The 24,440-nt window shown below is 44.8% G+C and overlaps 1 protein-coding gene across 3 annotated transcripts in view; it reads left to right on the top strand.

Moving 5' to 3' along the window:
- The window catches only part of LOC146829240 (sodium- and chloride-dependent neutral and basic amino acid transporter B(0+)-like), a 190,977-nt gene that overhangs the window by 140,192 nt on the left and 26,345 nt on the right, over positions 1-24,440 (top strand). For all 3 annotated transcript variants that reach the window (XM_085607867.1, XM_085607869.1, XM_085607868.1), the window contains 2 exons: positions 131-256; positions 361-479. In XM_085607867.1, the coding sequence (XP_085463993.1) occupies positions 131-256; positions 361-479 (245 nt within the window). The remainder of the gene's footprint in view (positions 1-130; positions 257-360; positions 480-24,440) is intronic.

Here is a 24,440-nt window from a genome sequence, read left to right as displayed (position 1 = left end):
AGTCCCAGCGTGCAGATTGCATACCATGCTGCGGACCTCTTTATTTCATGTCTGTCTCTTTTGTACCATTTTTCTTCAAACGCTACAGTAGCTGGCACTCTTTGACTCTTGTTTCATGTTGGTGGTTTAGGTTTTGCCCTGGCATTCATTGCTTATCCCGAAGCTCTCTCTCAGCTGCCGGTGGCTCCTTTGTGGTCATTTCTGTTCTTCTTTATGCTGCTGACCTTGGGTCTCGACTCTCAGTTTGCCTCCATAGGTAAGTAGCGTTTTACCATGACACTGATCTTGTCTCTGTACAAACTTTACTACATTCCAGTGACCCAGTCAAACGTAGACTAAATCAGACTTTTGTCTCTGCAGAAACCATTACAACAACCATTCATGACGCCTTCCCATCACTGATGAAAAAGATGCGCACCCCTGTTACCGTTGGTGTCTGTTTAATTTTGTTCCTCCTTGGTCTCGTCTGTGTCACCCAGGTACAGAACCGTTCATGTTTGCTTTAAGAACAGCACCTTGTTCCTTTTTGGGTCTTCACTTTTAGTATCGAACCCAGCAAAACATTCAAGGTTTAAACCATGATGAACTTCCCTGCTAATTAGTACTTCTATCAATATTACTAATTTAGATTTCACATGATAGTGGTTTTCCTGTACTATGTAATTGGGGGTAAAAGTAGTGCAAATATTTTTCAATTAAAAAAACTTTATTTCGGACAAAATGTCCTAAAGTACATCAGAGCAAACATTTTATATCTAAAATTCCATCATATTGTCAGTCATGGTTAATAATAATAAAAAGCAATAATAGTTTTACACACAATTTCAGATTATAAATACATTACATTTTGGGATATAGGATTTGGGCAAAGATGACACAATTGAGTTTGGAAAGTGCATGGTGCAATAATACATAAATTGGCTAAAAAACGACCTCTGTATAAGAGGAAGCAAAAAGTTCCTCTATATAAAACTATACATGAAGCAGCAAAGGGATTAATGGATTTGCACATTTGCTACCGGGCAATCAGTACATTATTACGAGATCTCAGATAAGCCCTTCTAGTGCACCACATTGAAAACAAAAAAACAGCCACCGAGTATACTATTGGAATGTCTGAGTCAGATTTCAGTATCCTAAATGCTTCAAGGCAGCGCCTACTGCCAAGATTCCTGCAAATCTGAGCCAACCAACGTCTCCTTGCCTTCTGATAGCCAGAACTAAAAAAGACATGGAGCTCTGTTTCCTCTGGTTGGTCACAAGCCGGGCACTGGGTCGTTTGTTGGTCTCTCCACTTGGATGTAAAGCAGCGGCGTGGGAGCACCCCATATCTAAATTGTAAATAGAGCTTCCTAGACGCTGGTGGAGTAATGAGATCTATTGCCAATTCAAAGCAAGGAAAATCTTTTATTTCTAAAAAATCACTAGTACATTTCCCAATCCCAGAAGAGGTATTAAATTGGGTTAGTCTGTAATCTTTGTAGCATGCCTTCATATGACCCTTAGATATTAGCGGACAGGCTGACTCAGGTTCAAGCCAGCAATCCCCTAAACCCATGCTGGATAAGAGGAATTTTATATGGTCAAGCCACGGAATTTTTACAGCACCCCGTGACCTCATACCCTATAGGGAGGAATTACTATAGAGGTATTAAGTTCGGGGGAGGTCCAAAGGCGACGCCAATACATTATGGGCTTAAGGCTTGCTACTTCAGCTATTGGTATTATACCTGTGTCCAGACGTAATGGAAACAACGGGGTACTACGAGGTAATCTAAATAACGGTCTTAAATATTGGTTCTCCACCTGTGATAATTTTTTCAAATTTTGGTGGCCCCATAACTCTGCGCCATATAAAGCCCCACCTCTTGCTTGAGCCCTATAAATTTCAATTGCTGGACAAACAATTATTTTGCTGGATTTATTAAAAACCTTCATGATGCCTCCTGAAGATTGTGCTAGTCTTAGCGTAGATTTTGTGATGTGTGCCCCCCATTCCATGGACTCGGTGATTGTAAAGCCTAAATACACAAAAGATGACACTCTCTCATGGGGTTTACCATTTAGAGATGGGTTAGGACGTGTACTTTTTGGACCATTAAATGCCATGAATTTTGTTTTTTGCAGATTAATTTCTAAACCTCTGTCTCTACAAAACATCTCAAATTTGTCAAACCCTTTGTATCCCCATAGGTGATTTGGCAATTAGTAAGGTATCATCGGCAAACATAATTGCCGAGATTCTACGGGAAGCTAGCTTGGGGGCATCAAGATCTTTTTCTGCAAGCAAGGCATCAATCAGGCCATTAATATAAAGGCTAAATAAAGTTGGCGCGAGCATGCACCCCTGGCGAACACCACGATTAATTGGTATAGGGGCTGTGAGATTACCATCCTTCCCATACCTTATTTGCGCATGGTTGCACTAATGTAAGCGTTTAAAAAGACGAATTAAATAGACTGGGACCCCCATCTCGGCCAAAACAACCATAATTTCTCCCTTGGTACTAGATCAAACGCTGATCTTAAATCTACAAAGATTAAGAAGAGACTACCCCCCTGCAGACGTACGGTCTTCCAATACAACAGTTGTAATCTTAGGACTTGGTCCAGGGTCGACAGTTTTTCCCTGAACCCGTCCTGTAAAACAGACAAAACATTCCTCTCTTCCATCTATGACTGCAGTCTAAGGAGCAGGACTCTCGCAAAAAATTTTGGGGAAATATCTATTAGACTTATAGGTCTATAGTTGGGTGGAAGGAGTGGGGAGCCCTTTTTAAAAATCTGAATGGTTTCCGCACCAAGCCAGCTTGGAGGAATCTTCATGCCTTGCATAATTGAATTAAAAAGCATCCAGAGATATGGAGCCCAAATAGCAGGTTCACTCTTAAAAAGGTCTCCAGGTATCTTGTCCAAACCTGGAGCTTTGCCTGGAGCTATTCTTGCCAGTGCGACATTTATTTCTTTTATGGTTATGCTCAGGCCCGTATCGCCATCAGACGGGGGCTTTGAATCCCCAATACCCGCAGGACAAGGAACTATTGGTTCACAACCAAGAACAAGATCATCACCGGACTCCTTAGCATACAAGGTTTCAAAGTGGCCCCGCCAGGTCTGTTCGTCTAAATTTGGCTCAACCGCACTTCGAAGAGTGGTTGTGCCAGAATTAGCAATTTCCCAGAATGTCCTCATATCTCTATCTCCTAAAGCAGTTTTCATTATTGCCCAGTTTTCTTCTTCCCAACTTTGCTTAGCCTCTTGTATAACTGCTTTGTAGTTTACTCTTGCCGACCGTATTGAAGGGCGATCTTTGGCCTTAATAGTTGTTACCAAAGCCTTTTTAGCCTGACTGCAAGAGATGCTATACCAAGGGTGGGTAGGCAACTTATCTTGTTTCAGATTTTTTGTTGAGAAAAAGAAATCGTAGGTAATTTTTCCTAATTTATCATAATTCGATTGGGCCTGCTGGAGGTCTATAACCTCTTTAATCGGGCTAGACAAATTAGACGCATCTGTAAAAACCGGAAGCAAGGCATCATATAAGCTGGCCAATCTTGCTTCTGATTGACTAAAGTTAGACCATTTCACTCTCTTCCTGCAATGCGTGACCACCAGCCTAGAATCAAAAGGGTTATCTGTGACTAGCAGACTCCCCTTATTCAGTGCTTTAAGTTCCACCACTAGAGCAGAATGGTCACTATCTAAATGAGGAATTATCTTCAAATCCATCATCCTATCCCAAAAATGTGAATTAATAAAAATATAGTCTAATATAGACTCCCGATTTTTGCTATGGAACGTATAGCTATTCGATGTTTCCGATAGAGATCTCCCATTACAGGCTCTGAGAGAATGTCTCCTGGTGAGACAACTCATCTGAATCACTAGTGGGGACCATATTTTGACTCTTGGACATCCTAACTCTGGAATTTTTAAAAAGTGGTCCTCATCGAACATACCATCAGGTGGTAGTCCTTCTAGCGGCTCAAACTGACAATTAAAATCCCCACCTATTATGATCAGCTGGTTAGTATCAATAGTGCCTAGGAAGGTAGTTAACTCTTCCACAGTGTTAGATTCATTACCATTTGGGGAGGGTCGTGAATATACATTTATTAGGACAACAGGGGGCTTTGTAGGGAACCGTAACGAAAGACCTAAAATGTCACTAGACCCTGTGTCAATTTGACCCACAGAACACCCCAAATGGGATCGCACCCAGGTTGAGAGACCCCCGGATGGTCTCCCTTTTTCCCCCGAAGATGCCAAAATGTTGAAACTAGCATAACCTAATTTAGAAACCTCTCTTCTTGCCCAGGTTTCTTGGAACATGCAGATTTCAAAACAATCGATGAAAGTTCCCCATTTGGGATCATCTAATTTACTGTTTAGTCCCGCAATATTCCAAGATAAAACCTTTGTTACCTGGGCATTTGAAGGGGTCTTGTATGGGGTCACAACTGTTGGTTGATTTAGAGAAGCATTTATTGGTTCAACACCATCCAGCGGCTTTGGAGCTGAATGCGACAAGTGTTCAAGGTTTTCAAAATGGTCAAACCGAGAGAGAGGATGACTTGGATTTCGGGAGACGATCAGGCTCCCTCTGACCAGTTAATCCTCAAACTTACAATTTGACCCTGTGGGGCTACCCTGGCTCTCTAAATCTAGTGCTATTGGAGCTATTCCCACATTATTAATATTTGACCCCCCCCCCCCCCCCCCCCCCCCCCGGTCAGTCCACTCCCTCAAGGGGACTCTACCTATTACCAGTTGGAATATTAAAGATTGGGTAATTATAAAACAACTGGCCTGGATTTGGGGGTACCACTCTTTTGGGGGGGAATCTCATTTTCAACTGATATAAATGATCTTGATGGTGAGGCCTTATTGGGGATAAAAATGTCCTAAAGGGAGTAGAATAATAGTCCCCCTATTCCTCCCGTGTTCTGTCGCTAAACTTTTGCTCAATGATACTTGGATTTCTAAAATTAATTACTACACAATCCCCTTGTATGTCCTTGTGGTGCTTACCAATCCATCCTACCCTTCTTGTGGTTAATATCTCATGGGTATTCTCATAGCCAAAATCACTATGGTTTGCTAACCAATGGATGGTTTTGTGTTTTAGCTCTTGATGTGTTTCAGTTAATCTTTCTCAATTCTGGGGCTCCAGCAAGGACCAATACATATGGTGCAGACTCTGGTGGTAAATTTATACTTGGGGGACAGTATGTTTGAATTTTCGAATCTAGATCGTTACAGTCCTGTTTTGAGGGGCTATCGACCAGCCCCCACCTAGGGGTGTTCTCCAATGTCTTTCTCCCTGGCAACCGGGGGCGGTCCTGGTGCACCAAGTTTGTTGGTACTAAGCAGCGTCCCACATTGGTATCATTTTCCCCCTATCATTTGAAGTTTTTCCTTGTAGAGTCAAATTGCAAGAATCTTTGGTAACTGTGAAGGGCCCAACTTGCATATTGCTCATAGGGACCTGGGCACGTGACATACTAGCTTTGTTAGTTATATCTATAGGCTGCTCTTTGTTTTGTAGCCATACATTCTGCTTTGCTAACAGCCTGTCCAGCATTGACACTACAGGGATTAATTCTTCTTTAATGATAGTTCTTATTTGCTGTTGAAGGTTCGTCATCAGCAATGAAACCCACACGGGCTGATCGCTAGTGAGTTCAGGTCTAACCTCATTTTGGGACCCGCCCTGCTTTCCCTTAACCACTTCCTGCCCCTTCCTCTTTCTCATGGGTGGTTTCACAATATGTTTGGTTTTTTCTTTACATTTTCGACCGGGGCATCAAGGGATGTCCTCTCTAGGAGGATCCAGGGTCTGAATCACCTCGATTATGGATTGGTCTTTAGCGGACTCTGAGTCTAATGCCCGTATGTCAATTAAAGAATCAGAAACTTGCGAATGCAGCTCTAAATTTGGGGTAATCGAAAGGCGCTGCTCTGTACGTTCTATTTCTGTGGCCACTGCTCCTAATGCTTTCTCTAGCATTCTATCATTAGATGTAGGTTTAGACTTACTTGTTGAAGGAGCAGGATTATGTTGCTTCACAGTACAGGCCCGCTTCCCCATCTTATGCACGAATTTACTGAGGTGCAAAGGGTAAACAAAAGTTAAATATATACAATTCTAATCCCAGGATTTCACACAGTCGCAGGATGGACAAACTATATAAGCGTTTAAAGTGCTAGTATTGTGACTTAACACTACATCGATTTGATATGAATGTTCAGTACTTGTAAACAATCCACAATGTCTCCTTGGCCACTCACGGATATCAAACGGTAGAGATGGAGCCCAGCTTAGCCTCTTTCGGCCTCTGATGGCCACAGACGGTCCCGCCCTTGTCCCGGGCTTCTCTCGGCGCGTCCCGCGCGCGGCGAGGGAACAAGCGATCCTTTAAGCGCCTCCTGGCGCGTCTTGACCTCACCATGTGGCCCAGGTGATCCTGGGTAATGTAGTTCTCCGGGGCTGGCGGAGCCAAGCCCGGCTGGTCCCTCGTTGTCGACAGGGTAGGCAAAGCAGAGCCCAACCACAGGAGCAGCAGAATATCCAGGGGCCAGTGAGAGAAGGTGACCTCAGGTGAGCACCAGGGGAAACAAGGGGAACAAATGGCTCCGCAGCAAGCGATCCTTTAAGCGCCTCCTGGTGCGTCTTGACCACCACGTGGCCCAGGTGATCCTGGGTAATGTAGTTCTCCGGGGCCGGCGGAGCCAAGCCCGGCCGGTCCCTCGTTGTCGACGGGGTAGGCGAAGCAGAGCCCAACCACAGGAGCAGCAGAATATCCAGGGGCCAGTGAGAGAAAGGTGACCACAGGTGAGCACCAGGGGAAACAAGGGGAACTATTTTTAGCGTTTTGCTATTCTCCTTTTAGGGACCGCTGGGTATTAAGTTTTCAAGCTAGGCATGTTCATATAACCGTATGTAATAGTTTCAATAACTAGAGATTATCAATGTTAAAACAATTAAGTAGTAAACCACCGTTTCTCTACTATGGGGGCTAGGCGTTGGAGCAGAGTTTCGATACAATGGGGTCTAGATAGCAGATCTAGAGTATCTTTACTGTGGGGGTCAAGGTAGCACAGCAGAATGTCTCTACTTTGGGGTTTAGGTTGTATTGTAAGGTTTTTTTTACTATGGGGTTTGGGCAGCAGAACTAGATTATCATTACTGTGGAGGGGTAAAAAATAGAGCTGGAGTATCTTTACTATGGGTTCTCTGGTTTTATTCTATACAGTGTTGGTCGATCATACTCGTATGCCCTTTTGTACTGTTTGGGTTTATAGCCTTGGTATTGATTTGTACCTTGTGGGCTGACCTTCTTTATATGGTTCCTAGCAGTTATGTTGATTATATCTGATGATTATTAATATATCTTTAAATTTTTATGAATTTCTATCTTTTATTCATTTCTAATATTTCAATATCAGTAATTATTTTGTGCTTTATTCATTTGTTTCTTCTACTTTTATCCTTTAGTTATTCCAGCTTTCCTCTTTCAATATTCTGTTTAAGGGGTAATCTAGCTATATAGTATTTTGTTCTCTGATACCATTGCTCAATAACGAAATGATGTGTCTACACCGGTCGTATGCCATAATTTTGATGTACCATGGTCATTTATGCTATATAATACGTTCTCATTTTGAGAATATGTAATTCTGTGTTTTGCACTTTACCGCTTGGAGACTATTTCTTTATAAACTAAATGTTTGTCTGTTTCTCTTTATCCTGTGGCTTATCACTTGATTTCTTTCATTCAATTCTTGATAAAGGTTAGTACTCTATTTGATTTCCTGTACCCTGTTTTCCTTCATCTTACTCTTCCCTGTCTCGTTCTCCTGTTTAGCTTGTTTATTCTATCTTTTACTCTATTTTTTCATTTATTTTCAGTGCCTCCTGTTCATGATATTTAGACATACGCACATACTATTTATTGATCTTCATCGGATTGGCAATTATTTGAGGATTTTTTGTATTTTTTTATGCATGTATTTACTATTGTTTTTAATCTAATCTTTTAATTTATTTCGATCTTGGACTCTACTCTATTATAGACATGTTGCTTTGCTCATGAATTTCATCCTATGTTAGATAATCTACTTATATTTAATTGTGAACGAATAGGTGTGTTAACTGTATGACATTGTTCCTGTTTTTTATTATTCTACCATTTTAGAGCTGGCTATTTATTCCATATATTGTATTTATGAAATAACACCTATCTTGTATATATTATATTTTTTGTATTTACACTGTTTATCCTTATTAGTAAGTTGTAGTATTATATTAAAACTCCTGAAACTACTATACTTGTTCATCGCTCAGCGGCCTGTTCTTTGCTGTTTATTGTTGAGCTGTCCTTAACAAGGTTGTTAGCCTCTGCCCTTGCTTTTCCACATTGCTTCTCCCATGCAATTTGTCTCCTACAGACTTCGTGTGGTGGAGTTGTATTTAGTTCAATTCAATCAGCTTTATTCGATTAAAAGAAATGATCATAAAAGCACAATACAGTTTTGGAGACAATATATGCAAACATTAGTTTTTAAAATTCATAAAATAGCAGTGCAAGTCAGATCCAATAAAATGTAAAAATTGTGAATTACATCATGATTGAATTTCTACATTTTAAAACAAGCTTTAAAAATGTTAAAATTGAGATGGTCAACTGTTCTTAACCTAATATTTGTCAAAACAGAAATGCAGGACGACATTGTCTTAAGCCCCTATTTTTTAAAATTGGCAAAATCCACCTATGCCTATTATGAGAGTAGAATTTACAAAAGAACAAAACATGGATAGTCGATTGAAAGGACACCTCATCACATGGGCATTTACACAGCTCCTTTGACCAGTTGTTTTGAACAGGAAAAGTAACGAGCCTATGAAAAATGCCCAATCTCAAACGGGTCAACAGAAATCTATTGTGTTCTCTTCTAAACATATTTAGATAGGGCTCGAGTCTATCAACTGCCACTATTAACGGATGCTCTTGTACCAAAACTTTTTGGAATTCTGTGTGTTTTCGCTTATTATCCAAATAGTGTAGACAGATAATTTTAAGTTCTTTCGTATTTACATCTAGCAAACTAAGGGGCTCCGAAAAATATTCAGGATGGCCAAGGTTACCAACAATTTTTAATGTACCCTAGCCAACTAATCTTCCGCGCCTTTCCAATTTACCACAGTCCGAGTATCTGTCTGTTGAGCTCCAGCGAGTTGGAGGTCCAAATTCTGTGCCACTGGAGTACAGGTTGAATTTTACATATGTCCACTATATAAGACCAGCCCAATTCAGTGTGGCAAATGTAGGTAAAGGTACTATCCGGGACAATCAATAAGAATCTTAAAAACCTGTCCTCAATACATTGGAGTGAAATGACATTCTCGTGACCCCAAATACCTGCCCGATAAGTAGCTATTGAGATGCATTTCGCCTTATAAATCTGAATTCGAACCTCTGGAGCCTGTTTCCCCAGCTTATTACTAAAATTAAAAAGTGCGGCTACCGCTTTAGAAAACAGTAGCCTCCTGGTCTTAATAGCCTGTGTCCATGTCCCCCTCTTATCAAAAAGTATTCCTAGGTAAGAAAAGGTTTTGCAACAGTCAATAAGTTTCTTACCTAATGAAATGGGTCTAAAATTTGTATTCCCTGTCCCATATTTCTTCACTAAGGTTTTAGAGATATTAACGTTTAATCCCAGTTTGGCCATGTAATCAGCAAGTCAACTAGCCTCTGCATCCCTACCGGGGTACGAGGCATCAGGACCGCATCATCGGCATACATTAATGTGGGTATAGGTCTCTTACCCACTTGAGGAAGGTCCTGACATTCTTTCCCCAGCGTACTTCCCAAGTCGTTAATATATAATATAAATAGGAAGGGTGCTAGCACACAGCCTTGTCTCACACCCCTTCTCACCCTAAAGTGCTTAGTGCATTCCCCTCCCACCCCATAGCGAATCCTAGCATTTGCTCCCGCATATAGTTGTCTCAAAAATAAAACTATCGAACTTTCCACCCCCATATTAGTTAAAATTCTCAAGAGTTCCTCGTGAATTACAGAATCAAACGCTGCAGTTAAATCTACAAATGTTAAATACAACCTTCCCCTTTTGGCTTTGGTGTATTTGCCAATCATCATGTTCAAATGTAACCCCTGGTCAATTGTGCCCATGCCTTTGCGGAAGCCATACTGTAGGTTGCTAAGGATCGAATGATCTTCTGCCCAGTCTTGTAGCCTTGGTAATAATACTCTGCCGATAATCCTAATTGTTGAATCGAGTAAAGATATCACCTATAACAGGCTGGGTCTGACCTGTTCCCTTTTTTTTAAAGATGGGGACCAGGGTTGATTCATACCAGGAAGATAAGGGGCAGATTGTGTTTAAGTGTTTAAAACTTAAGTTAAAAGAGGAGCCCATAGTAGAATATTATGTTTAAAAAGATCGACTGGGATCCCATCCGGTCCAGGTGCCTTACCTCCCAGACTCGATGGCTAGATTAACCTCACTCAGCTCAAAGTTCAAATTCATATCTTCTGTACATTGTGTAATATTCGGATTGATTGCGGGATCCATCTCTACCATTGGTGTGTGTGACCTGAGTTGCTATATAATTTTTCAAAATGCTCCAACCACTCAACCTCGCTAATGGCTATCTCAATCGTAGCCCTATCTTTCTCCATCAAAAAGGGCGCATTAACCACCTACCAGAATGCAGAGGGGTCCTTTGGCTTTGATATCTGTAGATCCCACCACGCTTCATTTTTAATAGTTGTTTTCCTTAGCTTTAAGGCCGTGCCATATTCTCTACACGCAAGCCTAACATCCTCCACAACTCTAGGCTTTGAATGTAGTGTTTTCTTTAGCTTGGCGTGGGCCTTAGAACATGTTGCATCAAACCAACCATGCTTAGGTTTATTGGATTTACTAAGTTTCGCAGACATTTCCTACTTCATGTACCTTGAAATTGTCTGGAACCCACTAATATCTTTGTTCATAGTACTTGCATCTAAACATGCCTTGACCTCCTCTTTGCAATTTGTAATAACCTTCCTTGTGAAAGTATCAGGATTCAACTTGTCTCATTTTAGGGCATATCCATTTTGCCTAGATACGTTGAGATGCCCCATAAATACAGATGTTTGATCAGTTATATTTCTCTTAGACCTAATGGATATGCTCAAAGGGAAATGGTCACTCACCGATATATCATGTGACAAAATCCTTTGCTCTAGTAGCATACCTGCACGACATCAGAATAAAATCTATTGTTGAAGATTTCCCCTGCCCATTATAAGTGGGATTAAAAGGCACGGGGTTAGAATATAATGTATTGGCAAAACCCAAGTCTGTGTCGAACATAATTTCATTTAGAAAGGCCCCAAATTTATTATGTGCCAAGTGCTGAAAGGGATGGTCCTTATCCCATGATAAACCACAACACCTGCTATCTACATGGTCACAAATATTACAATTAAAATCTCCTCCCCATATAATTCATACTTCTCTAGGCGATTCGGCCTGAATGTTCTGTACAGTAGTGTTGACATATCTCCCTACCTCCTCAAATCTACTGAATGGAATATTGTTGTAAAAGTTAACCACCAGCAAACAAAGTGTCCTGTCTATATGAAGCGACAGGACCTGATAGTTAGCATCATTGCCAATTGGAGCCGATTTTTCCAAATTCAGAAGGTTTGACACATAAAAACATAAACCCCCCCCTTGGCTCTCCCATAAGCTGATAGAATAGCAGGGCTATGAAAAGTTCTGAAGACATTTAAATGTATGGGGTCCAAGGTCCAGGTCTCTTGGACAGCTAATACTCGAACTCCTTGACAAAATTGATCCAGGTATGATCTATCACCTTTGTTTTTAGCCCGGCCACATTCCAGAAACATAGCTGATGACAATTCCTCCCATCATCTTTCTTTGAAATAACAGGTACTCCTATGTTATTTATCAGTGGAGTTGACTGAAGGGACTGTTCATTAAATGGTTTAGTAGTTCATTCCATATTAGTGGGGCTGGGGATTCCCACTCCCTCCTCTGCATCCTCATTATAGGCGTGAGTTTGTCCAGTACTAGCCCCATTTTAAATCTTCTATGTTATCGGGCTGAGTCAAAAGACCTTTCAGGGCTAAAACTACTATGAATAGGCAAAAAAAGGCATGGTTCCTGGAGTTATGAGTGGTTAGTCAATCTACCTCATCTAAATTATGGAGAGCCTCGAATCTGTTATAAACCTGGACATGGTACTGTTTATAATGTACTGGATGGGAAGCTATAGGTGTCATTGGGTGAAAATCACATGTGGGTTGGTAAAAATAGCCCAAGGGGAGAATGTTTATGCTAACTTGTGATATGGCCTGTTCGCCACCCCTAGACAGAATCATTTGCACAAACCGAGGGTTGGCAAAAACCACACAGTCGCCACCTAACCTTTTTGTCCACGCCCTACCCAACTTGTCCTTCTCACCATCTTAAATTCTGCAAATAATTTCTCGGAGTGATCTAACTTTGTGCCTAACCAACCTAGACTTTTATTTCTCAATGAAACCCATGATTCTTTGGTCCCCTGAGACAATGTCGTTACATTAGCTAAAATCACAGTATATGGCGTGGCTGCCGGTGAAAGGTCCAGTATGCTAGCTTTATGGGAAGTTGCCTGATTAGCCCATTTGGAATGCACTCCTGAGTTACTCTTAACAACTACCAAAGGTTGTGGACCAAAATCTAATCTTTTTGTTAATGGATACCTTTGATGGGGATTTGTCACACCAGAGCTCTGGCAGTTGAATAAAGGTGATGGTACGGGCGTGTGGGGTTTATGCAAGGGATCAGACTGTGCGGTACTATCACTTGTCATGCCTTTACCTACAAAGGCCCTCTTAGACATAGTCCCCCCGGGTACGGCAGAGCTCTTTAACAGGCCCGCCTCGTCAGGAGACTGATCGCTTAGTCATTGAAGACACCAAAACGTCTAACTTAGTGGCAATGGTGGACATAAATTCTCTAATGAACTTATCTAAAGTCTCCTATGTGAGTTTTACAGATTCTAGGGCCAGATGTAGGTAAAATAGAAATACCGACTTCTTAATACCGAACTTTACCGAATCGGTATTAAGAAATCGGTATTTCCGATGTAGATAAAAAATCGGAAAAAATACAGAATCGGTCAAATTTACCAATTCCTAAATACCGAATGGTAAATACCGTAAATTAAAAAAAACAGCAATTGAAGATTCAGCCAATCCTGTGCATCCACACACCTCCCAACCTGGAAGTGGCCACACCCATGCAGCTGCACTGAATCAATCTGCTGGAGAGGCAGGGAGTGCAGAGGAGAACACAGGAGCAACTGAAATAACATTTCCTGATACAAACTGCAGCATGGCTAACAAGGAAAGTGAAAATAGTGCAGAAAGGAAAAGAAAACTCAAATTTAGTGAAAGGGAGCTGGAGGTTCTGATTGAGGAGGTGTCAAGAGAACACACAAAGCTGTTTGGGAAACAGTCACTTCCAGAATCCCAGAAGAGAAAAATATGGATTGGAATACAGGAAAATGTAAATGCCATTGGAGTGACCCACCGTGAAATAGACTTATCGAGAAAAGGTGGTACGACGTCAGGAGCTTGGCAAAGAAGATGGCCGAAAGAAAAAAACAAGCCAGCCTGACAGGTGGAGGAAGAAATGGAGCACCTGCACTGACTGCATTCGAACTGCTGGTGGAGTCCACGATTGAGCCTGAGTGTCAGCGGGATCGGGGATGCAGACCGCTCAGCCAGAGCTGGCAACAAACAAGGTAAGATGCATGCACACCAAGCTGCGCTCCCTAACCCCATTCCCCAATGAGGCAGTGTGAATCCCACTCCAGTACATGTTTTAGTAAACTCCAGCAATGCATTATGGGAGATGTAGTCAGTGTAACACCTAGCAACAGTCATCCCACTGAACAAAAAGGCATGTGACACACATCAGTGATCAGCAAGCAGAGGACAGTCAGATTGGCAGACATGAACATTTATTTTTTCGAAATGCTGCCAGACAAGTGAGCTAATGTACAATTTGTCTCCACAGGCGAGACATCGCGCAGGTCTGCACATGTCAAGGCAGGAAAGGCACCCTGGAGGGAGAGAACAGAGGAGGCAATTTCAACTGCAGGTCACACCACCACTGTTAACCACCGGCATCAACACCACCGGCATCACCAGCAGCGTCACCACCGGCATTACCAAGACCCAAGAGGCATGCAGTTGCCAGACTCCAAGAGATGGAGTTGTCCGTGGAAGACTGCAGGGGTGGAGAACAGTCAACGGTGCCAGTGGATGGCAATAATGCAGGATCACCGTCCCCTACAGAGCAATCACACAGGTGCCAGACGCCGCAGGGCTAGGGAACCCAGTCCATCTTTGCAGGGTGTGGAGCATGGTGTTTGCAGGTCTGGAGGTGAACATGTTAAAGGTCCAGCGCCTGCAAGCGAAAGCAATCCAATCAGTTCAGCGGCAGATGGGACACCTGACAGCAAATATGTAGAATATAGAGAAGGGCATCTGCTCAATGAACACAACACTGGCTGAGGGCATGAGGGACATGGCTGAGGGCATGAGGGACCTGTCCCAGTCAGTGAGGCTGCTGTGCTGCAAGCTTGATGAGGACAGGATGGCACGGCACAGCGAGAGGCACAAAATGGAGAATTATACCAAGGCGGTGAACTGCCTCTCCACTGCCACTTCTCTGCTCTGCAGTCGCTCCGTGGTCATGCAGGATGAGATGGCACACTGCAGCCGTGATGTGTCAAGGGGGCTTGTGACTGACCACTTCACTTGAAGTGCTCCTAAATAATCTGGCTGCCAATACTGGTGCAGGTGATGTGGGCGACAGTGAGAAGACAACAAGTTGCAGCAGTGTAACGCCCCCTGTAACTGAGTCAAGGAAGAGCAACAGACGTCAAGGTGCTGGCACTGGATTGATTGCCAGTGACGACAGTCTGCAAAGGGAATGCAGCAATGTTTTGCATGGCCGCAGGAGGTAATGGAAGCCACACTTAGTCTAGCTAACTGGGTGACTTAACCCATTACATCTTTGTAGGGTGTTTACAAATAGGACTGCCATGTTGAGCCCTTCATGTGGTGGCGTAGTGCCAATATATTAAACTACGGCATTCAAATACAACTGGCTGTGTCTCCCTACTTACTCAAAAATAGTTGCGTGTGATCTCACCCCGTCTTTGTCTCCCATCTGGTGCTGGCGCCACTCCTGCTGTGTTGGGCTCTGGCTGTGCAAATTCATCATCGTCCTCAGTCAGTTAATTCAACTGCTGTACCTTTCTTAGTGGCAAGGTTACGCAGCATAGCACAAGTTGCGATCTTTCAGCAGATGATGGGTCTGTACTGATGTGCGCCTCCGCTTTTGTGGAGGCAGCGGGACCTGCTTTTCAATAGTCCAAACGTGCGCTCCACAACGTTGCGTGTTGATTTGTGCGTCACATTTTATCGTCTCTCACTTGGGGTTGATGGGTTTAGGTAAGGAGTGAGGATGAATGACCGCACAGCATATGCGCTATCACCTAGGTGGGGAAGACAGTGCCATTAATAAGTCACCGTTACAACAAACAAATGATGGACGGAATGCTGACAATGCAGACATTCTCCCCCAGTCAAGAGATCTGGGTTAAATCCATCGTTCTTTTGCCCACTACGCCACCCCAGTTCAGACATGGCCATATGCAAATCAGTCTTGACCCTGTGCCTCATGGGAACAGTCCAGCCCGAACTGCCAAGCCATGTCTTCCCTGGACCGGAATCAAGCATCCTAGGAATCTTGGCCCAGGCTAATGAACCCAGCACGTCGGTTAGGCCGTCTGCGTAGCTGGATAATTCTGGTGTTCTCCATATTCTTGCCCATAGGAGGAGAGGGCGAAGCTTTGCTTGATCGCTCAGTGGGCGAATTCCCGTATCTAGAAACAAGGGGAGGGTTGGGGTGCTATAGGGAAGCCCCATTAGATCTTTAAGGAATTTATTTTCCGAACGGGAAAGATCTACCTTTTGAACCCCCCAAAGTTCGGCCCCATATAGAGCAGCGCTAACAGCCCTTGCCCTGTAAATGTCCAGAACGGCAGCGATGAGTTTTTTGGATGAAGCGCGGTGTTCCTTGAGCAAGGCACCCACCACCCTCTTATGGGTCAACAACATCTTTTGAAGGTGGCAATTCCAGCTCATAGAGTCAGAGTCGGACACCCAGGTAATCGAACTCTGAGACTCTCTCCAGAGCGACAGAATCTAAGGTCGGTGGTTTAGCCAGTTTTTTAGGGGGATTGAGGACCAAATACTTGGTCTTTGCAGTGTTAATAACTAACCCTCTCGCATCACAGAAAGACTTAAAGTTAGTTAATAGACTCTGCAAACCTGCCGGGGATTTTGAGATCAGGAGGGTGTCATCTGCAAATAGAAGGGTAGGTATTCTTCTGCCAGCCAGGGATGGTGCATCTGCTGGGTGTTGGAGTAGGTGCTCCACCACTCCATTAACATATAAGGAGAACAAGGTAGGAGCAAGAACGCATCCCTGGCGTACCCCTCTATTTACAGGGATGCATGCTGTTTTTTGCCCCTGGCTACCCCACCTGATCTGTGCAAAGTTGTCCGCGTGAAGATTTATTAACAGGTTTAACAGATAGGGTGGGATACCCAGTTCGTCTAGCACTCTCCAGAGTTGGCTACGGGGAACTAGGTCGAAGGCAGTCCGCAAGTCTATAAAGGCAAGGTATAGACTGCCCTTGGCCAAAAGAACAACCTTCCAGTAGAGCATCATTAGTCGAAAGGATTGCTCTATTGTCCCCGTGCCTGATCTAAACCCTGCCTGAAAGTCAGAGAGAATGCCCTTATCCTCCACCCACTGCAATATCCTTGTTAGAACTACCTTTCCAGCCACCTTTTGTGAGGTATCTAAAAGACTTATTGGATGGTAATTAGCTGGGTCGTTCTGACAGCCTTTCTTAAAAATAGGGACGACCTCAGCACCCTTCCTTGAAGTCGGAAAAGTTGCCCCTTCAAAATTAGAATTTAATAGGGCAGAGATGAGTTTTCCCCAATGTTCTGGATTGGCGCGTAACAGGTCTCCGGGAATGCCGTCCAGACCTGCTGCTTTGTTGGGGACCAGATTATTTATTGCCCCCTCCACTTCCTTGGGTGTAAACAGAAGCTCATCCTTAAATTGGGCAGAGTCGTAAGGGTGTCGAACACTCAAGCTAACTCCCGCTTCCTGAGCCATTGAGTAAAGTTTAGTGAAGTGGTCAACCCATGCACTCTCTGGTACATTACACGTAATCATTGTGTCCGCAGGTTTCTCCCTGGATCTCAAAAGGTCCCAAAAACCCTTTGCATCCTTCCTTGTGCTTGCGGCTTTGAGGTCGCGCCAAAACTGGTCTTCCCAATTTGCCTTTGCTTTTATTAGTGCCCTCTTGTAGTTGCCCCTGGCTGCACATACTAGGGTTCTATTCTTAGCTTTTACTGCTTTTAATAGTTCCCTTTTGGCCGCTCGACAAGAATCTGAGAACCACCCGGGTGGGCCCTTCCTTGAATCTCTCTTGGCCCCCTTGCCCGCATTCTTGGCTGTAAATAACTCACCTATAGCCTTTGTGGTTTGTACAAAAACTGCAGATACCTCTGGTGCACTGATGGAGGGGGAGTCTAGGCGCGGTGAGATATTAGCCATTATGGATTGTGCCTCCCGCATCTTGGCCTCATTGCCAATAAAGGTCTTCCATTTCAGGCGCCTGCCGCAGTTAGAAGGACATACTTCGTGTGACAATTTCCACACATGAGGAATTGGGGTAGGAGGGCTGCCCTTCCACAAGGGGGACAAAGACAAGAGTAAGGGGTTGTGATCACGGTCTATAGACGGGCGGACCTCCATATCCACCAAGAAAGACCACAGGCAAAAGTTCAACATAATGTAGTCGATCCTGGAGGAATGGCCTATTCTGTTGAATGTATGTGCCCCCTTTTGGTCAGACTTAGATCTGCCATTGGTAGCTCTCAGTCCGTATTCCAGACAGAGCGCATTGAGGTCTATAGCATTTTGAGACCATCTTTTGATTGGAGCAATTGACAGGGGCGGAATGCCTCTTCTTGCATCATCTCTATAACCCAGCACATCCTCCGCTGCAAGAGGTTCAAAAGTGCAGTTAAAATCCCCCGCTAATAGGACAAGGGAGTTTGAGCCACAGTTTTTAAGTTCCTCATCAATGCCGGTTGGAGAGAGAATAGATCCTCCACCCCTAGAGCCTCTAACATAAATATTAAGTATTTCAAGTTCCGGCCCTCCACACGGGCCTCGAAGTGAGAGTCTCTGTAAATCCGGGGAAATAGTGGCAATGCATTTAATAGAACACCGCAGGGAAATGCTTACCCAAATTAAAAGCCCACCGGAAGGGCGCCCCTTGCCTTCCTTGGGTCGAACAGCTGGAACAAAATAGGTAGTAAAGCCCAGCTTATGCTGTGGTTCCAGGCACCAAGTTTCCTGGAACAGGCAAATCCCAAAGGTTTCAATAAATGCATTCCAATCAGGGATGGCTAAGTTTCTCGCTAAACCGGCAATATTCCAGCTGGCTACCTTCAAAGGCGCAGTTGGGTCCTTTCCCTGACTTAGGGCTAATGCACTTGTAGTGAGAATAGAGTTAGTAATATTGTTTACATCACCAACAAGTGGAGCCACGTCTTAAGTAGTCAAGAGGCTCTTAGTGGGCGAATCCCTACTAGAATCATGTGTAGCCTGAGTGTCCGCACGGGATCGGTAGAGACGGGAGAATACAAGTGGAGGGACTCCCCAATTGATCTCCTATGGGAGAGTTACCGATGGCTAATTCACCAGGTGCTTCAATGTGGCACTCATGTCTAGGGCAAGTTGTGTGTCAATAGCCTTGCCAAGGACAAACCTGTGGCTGGCTGAAGTTTATGTTGAATAAGCTGAATTTAGAAGTGTTACCACGGGAAGGGTAGCTGTCCCAGCTCTCCCTCGTGTGGAGTCCACTTTGTCTCACGAGCGGGTTAGGAGGATTAAAATAACTAAGATCACGGGTATCGATTGAGCCCACACTGCTTACTGAGCTATTTCCCTTCCTAGAGCCCCTACATATGTAGCTGGCAACCTTTGGATCTTCAAAGTTCACTATAATGCAATCCCCTTTGGTGGATTTTTTCCTACTTCCAATCCAACCCACTCTGCGTACATGGATTATCCGGCCCTCCCATGACTCGGGCAGGGGTCTATTCTCTTTGAGCCAGAATAGAGTCTTGTTAAACAAGTCAGTATAGGGCTCATTCTTGCCCGGGCTGAGGACCGGTACACCAGTCAGCACAACCACATAGGGCTGGCAATCAGGAGGCAGATTTATATTGGGGACCCGCATTAAGGAAGGGGCCTCATCAGGCTCCACTGTGTTTGCCTTTGCAATTCCAGTTGAACTAGCGGTTGGGGTCTCATTTATACTACGAGCTGCTGGCGGGGTAGACATGCTAAATAAGTTGTCGTCGCCAGAGCCAACCGGGACTAAGGGGCGTGTCATCTTGTTGCCTGAGATATGGCTTGGAACCTTGGGAGTCTTAGATTTAGCCACGTGCTTGTGGGAGGTGTGAACTGGATGACTGGCAGTATCCTCCACTAACACAGTAGGGTAGAGGTTACAGTTAGGTGTTTCCAACCCAACTGGTATCCTGTCGGTGGAGGTTGCTGAGCTATATAGAGCTGTTGACAGCGTGTTGCCGTCATGCCCCCCCACCCTCCCCCCAAGTCCTTCTTCCCTCGTCTTTAACTGCATTTTTATGAAAGATTTTAGGGAAAAAAAGTTGTCTAAAGTTGTCTGTTCCAACTTATCCACACGCTCAGTTAGCCCTTTAATTCTGTCAAGTACTGGAAGGAGTAAGGATTTTATTATATCCTCCATTTTTTTAGTGGGGAGGGGATCTAGGGGGAAAGTCGCTGCACTATCCGCAGCAGAATTTTTGGACACAATAGCAGCAGGCCCCTCCAAGATCATTTTCTTCCTGAAGCGATCTAAGTGCTCCTTCCACTACTTTATTGAGATCACCCCTCCTAACGCCTACCCGCCTCTTGTTCTTGTGATTCTTTAACAGTATGGTTATCCGGGGGGTAGCGGATCTTGCACTCTTAGTAGTGGCCGGATGGATTTCAGCCTGAACCCCAGTGTCCGCCATAGAAGGCAAAGTTAGGGAAATGGTGGAATCAACCAAATGTGGGGAGGAGGAAAGAGTGCCTAACTTAGTTACTGCTGGGATGGGAGCCACTTGATTTTGGGTGTTGAGTGTCGTGGCCGTCAGGCTTTCGAGGCCCTCGATGTTGGCCCTCAAGGCCGCAACTCGAGGGTGATCTAAGGAGTGGGGGGCGTTGGGCAGCGAAGTTCGGTCCGGGGAGGATATTTGGGCTAGCTGGCCAATCGATGAGCGCCTATCAATAAACGGACTTTGGGATAGCCGGCGTTCAGCCATACTGATTTCCTTGTCAATGACATTGGCCACACGCGTAATAAATTGATCCATGGTGCCCACCATACCCCCCTCGTTCCCCCTCAGACTTTTCCCGGAGCGAGTTGGCATAACTATTACTGGACAGGGCTATACCTAGAATCACAAGAAAGCCCTGAGACAAGTTCAACAGTCCGAAGAATAGCGCTGAATAACCCGCACTCTATCGTGCTTGCATTCAGAGAAAGTTGCCGTGGAGATTAGTCCGCTACTGACGATCCCAGTCCACAACCCCTATAATATGCAGGAAATCACAAGGATCAACAACAGTACCTGTATGGGGCCGGTTATGGAGATACCAACAATTTAGGGGGTGAGCCCAGCCCGGCCTCTTCCGGCCCCGGACGGCCACAGACGGTCCCGCCCTTGTCCCGGGCTTCTCCCGGCGCCACCCGCGCGCGTCCCGCGACGCGGAGGGAGCCTCGGAATATGTAGCGCCTCCGGGCGCGTAGTCCGGCGGAAGTGGGCGGGGCAAAGGAGAATGCTGGGGCCTGTGGTTCGACCCTGCGGCGGCCTCAGGTGGCGAGAGGCGGCGGGGGAACCAGGCGTCCACAAGGGTGCAGGAACTGTTGGCAGGTGCCCCGAGTACCAGGTAGGTGCTGCGCTGTGACCACACTTGCTGGCTTCGTTGCGTTGACCCCTGCTAGTTCTAACATTAAGGATTTCTCGTTTGTTTCCGAGTACACTCTTAACAAAGAAAAAACTGAGCACTAGTTGTGCTTTTCTTCTCACATGGGTGACTCAGGCTTTAAATGGCAATCAACTCGTATTAAATACTTAGGGATTTGGATCTATCTTATACCCTTGCGGTTAGATTTGGGGGTCTCTAGTTGGCAGAGGTAGGTACATTTGACCAAATAGGGGCCCTTGCGTCTAGTCAGGGTAAGGGGTACACTCCTAAAATAACCCCTGCTCACCCCCTTGGTAGCTTGGCACGAGCAGACAGGCTTATCTCAGAGGCAGTGTGTAAAGCATTTGTGAACACATACAGTAATACAGTGGCGCTACAGACGGACACCACACAGCTTGTGTTATAAAAATACGTATTTTTATATAGACTTGACACAAGACCACAAACAACAAAAATTTAAAATACTGTACTTTAAAATTGGTAGAAATAGCTTAGTTCTCTTTAGATGGTAAATGCGACACTTAGCGTTCAATGTACCTTTTGGATGCGTAACGTGATACAACCAGAGTTGCAGGTATGGTGATGCGTCGGTTCATTACACGCAAGAAGGGTGATGCGTCGGTTCCTTGCTTCGGGGAAGGTGATGCATCAGTTCCTACTGCTGCGTAGGGGACGGTCATGCGTTTTATTTATTTATTTTTACCAGAGAGGTGGTGATGCGTCTGTTCTTCACCCCATGGGGAGGTGATGCGTCGGTTTCTTTCTGCGCTTCTGTGGGGATGTGACTAGCAACGCCAAGATGCGATGATGACCGGTGCAATGAACAAAAAATGGCATCTTCTTGATGTTGTGACAACGAAGGGGTGATGTGTGCATGCCCGACGGCTGTGCGGCAACTCTGTGAATCTTCTTGAGCCGCGACAAGCCCTGCGACATGCTTCTCTGGTGATGCGACGGCGTCTGCTGCAACACTTCTCCAGTGATGCGGGGCACTTCGGCGATGCAATAGCGGCAGTGGCAGCACGCTTCCTCAGCGATGCGTCGACAGCTGCTGTGGCCGCGACAAGCTTCTCCGATGATGCGACGCGTCTGCTGCAACGGCGACACTCTTTTCCGATGATGCGAGGTGCTTCGGCAATGCGATGTCCGCAGCCGCGGCAAGCTTCCTCAGCGATGCGGCGACAACTGCTGCGGCTGCAACACGCTTCTTCGTCTTGAGTCACGCTTCCAGCTCCAAGTGACACGCAGTCTCGCAAGGCCCAGCTCAACAGCAGGCACTTCAGATTCCCAGCAAGGGAACTCAGGGGAGCTGGTTGGTGAAGTCTTGTATCCATGAGACTTCAGACAGGAGGCAAGCTCTAGTTCAAGCCCTTGGAGATCTTCTTACAGGTTGATTAAAGTAGCGCAAAGTCCTTTCTCCTTTCTTTGGCAATCAGGTAACCACTGCAGGCCAATCCTCAAACAGCACACAGCATAGGGATGGTCTCCTCCTGCAGTCTCTCTTTGGTTCCTCTCCTCAGCAAAGGTGGTTCTTGTTTCCCAGAAGTGATCTAAAGTCTTGGGATCTGGGTTCCCCTTTTATACACCTAATTTCTTTGTTCTCTGAAGGCAGAGAGGCCTTTGGCTAGTCCATTCCAGTTCTGGTCAGTCTTGGAGCACATTGTTTACAGGACTCCTTCTTTCCTTTGACAGTGTGGGTCAGGGCCATCAGACGCACCACAGGAGGTGGAGCCAGCATTGTGGAGGGAAGGCACAGCCATATTCAGGTCCCAGGTGCATCTCCTCCCACCACTCCATGGAGATGGGGTCGATTCAGCCCTATGCTGACTCACCCTGTCACCGTGAATTTCCCCAGCCCATGTCACTCAAACTCCAGACAAGGAATACACAACCTAACGGAGGCAGGCTTGGATAGTTAGGCAAGAAAATACCTACTTTCTAAAACTGGTATTTTCAAACAAAATGTTAAAACCAACTTCACTAAAAGATGTATTTTATCATTGAGTTTAGGCATACTAAACTCTAATTTCTACCATGTTCCCTGGGTCAGTTAGGATTATAAGGTGTTATAATCAAACTGCCCATTCTGGCCTATGGGGGAACAGGTAGCCTTGCAATAGAGAAAAACGAAAATGGCTGTAATTCACTATCGGGACATGCCAAACACATCGGGGCATGTCCTACCTTATACTTACAATGCACCCTGCCCTTGGGACTACCATAGGGGTGTCTGATATGAAGAAAAGGGAAGGTTTAGGCACTGGCAAGTGGGTGCACTTGCCCAGTCAACATGGCAGTACCAGTCTTGCCCACAGGCTCTGCAATGGCAGGCCTGAGACACACTTTACAGGCTGCTTCTGTGGGTGGCACAACCAGTGCTGCAAGCCCACCAGCAGCCTTTGATTTACAAGCCCTGGGCACATGCAGTGCACTGTACTAGGGTCTGACAGTAAATCAGATAAGCCAATCATGGAGTCACTAATCCATACATCAATTTACCATAGGGAGAGCATCTGCACTTTAGCACTGATCAGCAGGGGTAAAGTGCCCAGAGTCATAAAACAGCCAACACCAGGTCAGACAAAATACAGGAGGAAGGCAAAAAGTTCAGGGATGACCCTGCAAAAAGGGCCAAGTCCAACAATCACTTTTAACCAATTCCATATCATATCTAAAGTTAAAGATTTGTTGTCTTCCTGGTCTCCTAAATATATTTCTTGGTGGGGTAGATTACAAACTCTTAAAATTATTACCCCGATTATTAACTTTTTATCCTCCGTTGCCTATAAAGCTTTCATCTACCTTCTTCCATGAGATTGATTCAATTTCTTCAAAATTTCTATGGAATGAAAAGAGCTAGAATTGCTTCTAAACACCTTAGGAAACCTTCTATCCTGGGCGGATGCAATTTTCCGGATTGGAACTTGTATCCGATTGCTTTCCTTGCATCTCAAGGTGCACTTTGGTTCTCACCAGACTCCCACCATTTACCCCCTTGGATTTATATTGAACGTGAGCTGTGTACTGCCTTTTCCACTACTTTCCTTCTTACAGCTTCTAAACTTGGGTTTGATCATTCTCAACATATAATATACGATTAATGCACTAAAATGTATTGACAAAGTATCCAAACCTATTCATAAATCAAGATGGGTCCTCTATATTGCACAATCCTAAACTTGGTACAGATCTCGATCCTATTACGGCCTCTTCGTGTGCTGCTAAGGGTATCAGATGGGTGAATC

The sequence above is a fragment of the Triturus cristatus genome, chromosome 5_2 (genome assembly GCF_964204655.1).
Source record: "Triturus cristatus chromosome 5_2, aTriCri1.1, whole genome shotgun sequence".
In the NCBI taxonomy this organism is placed as follows: domain Eukaryota; kingdom Metazoa; phylum Chordata; class Amphibia; order Caudata; family Salamandridae; genus Triturus; species Triturus cristatus.
This window is presented reverse-complemented; position numbering and strand designations above follow the sequence as displayed.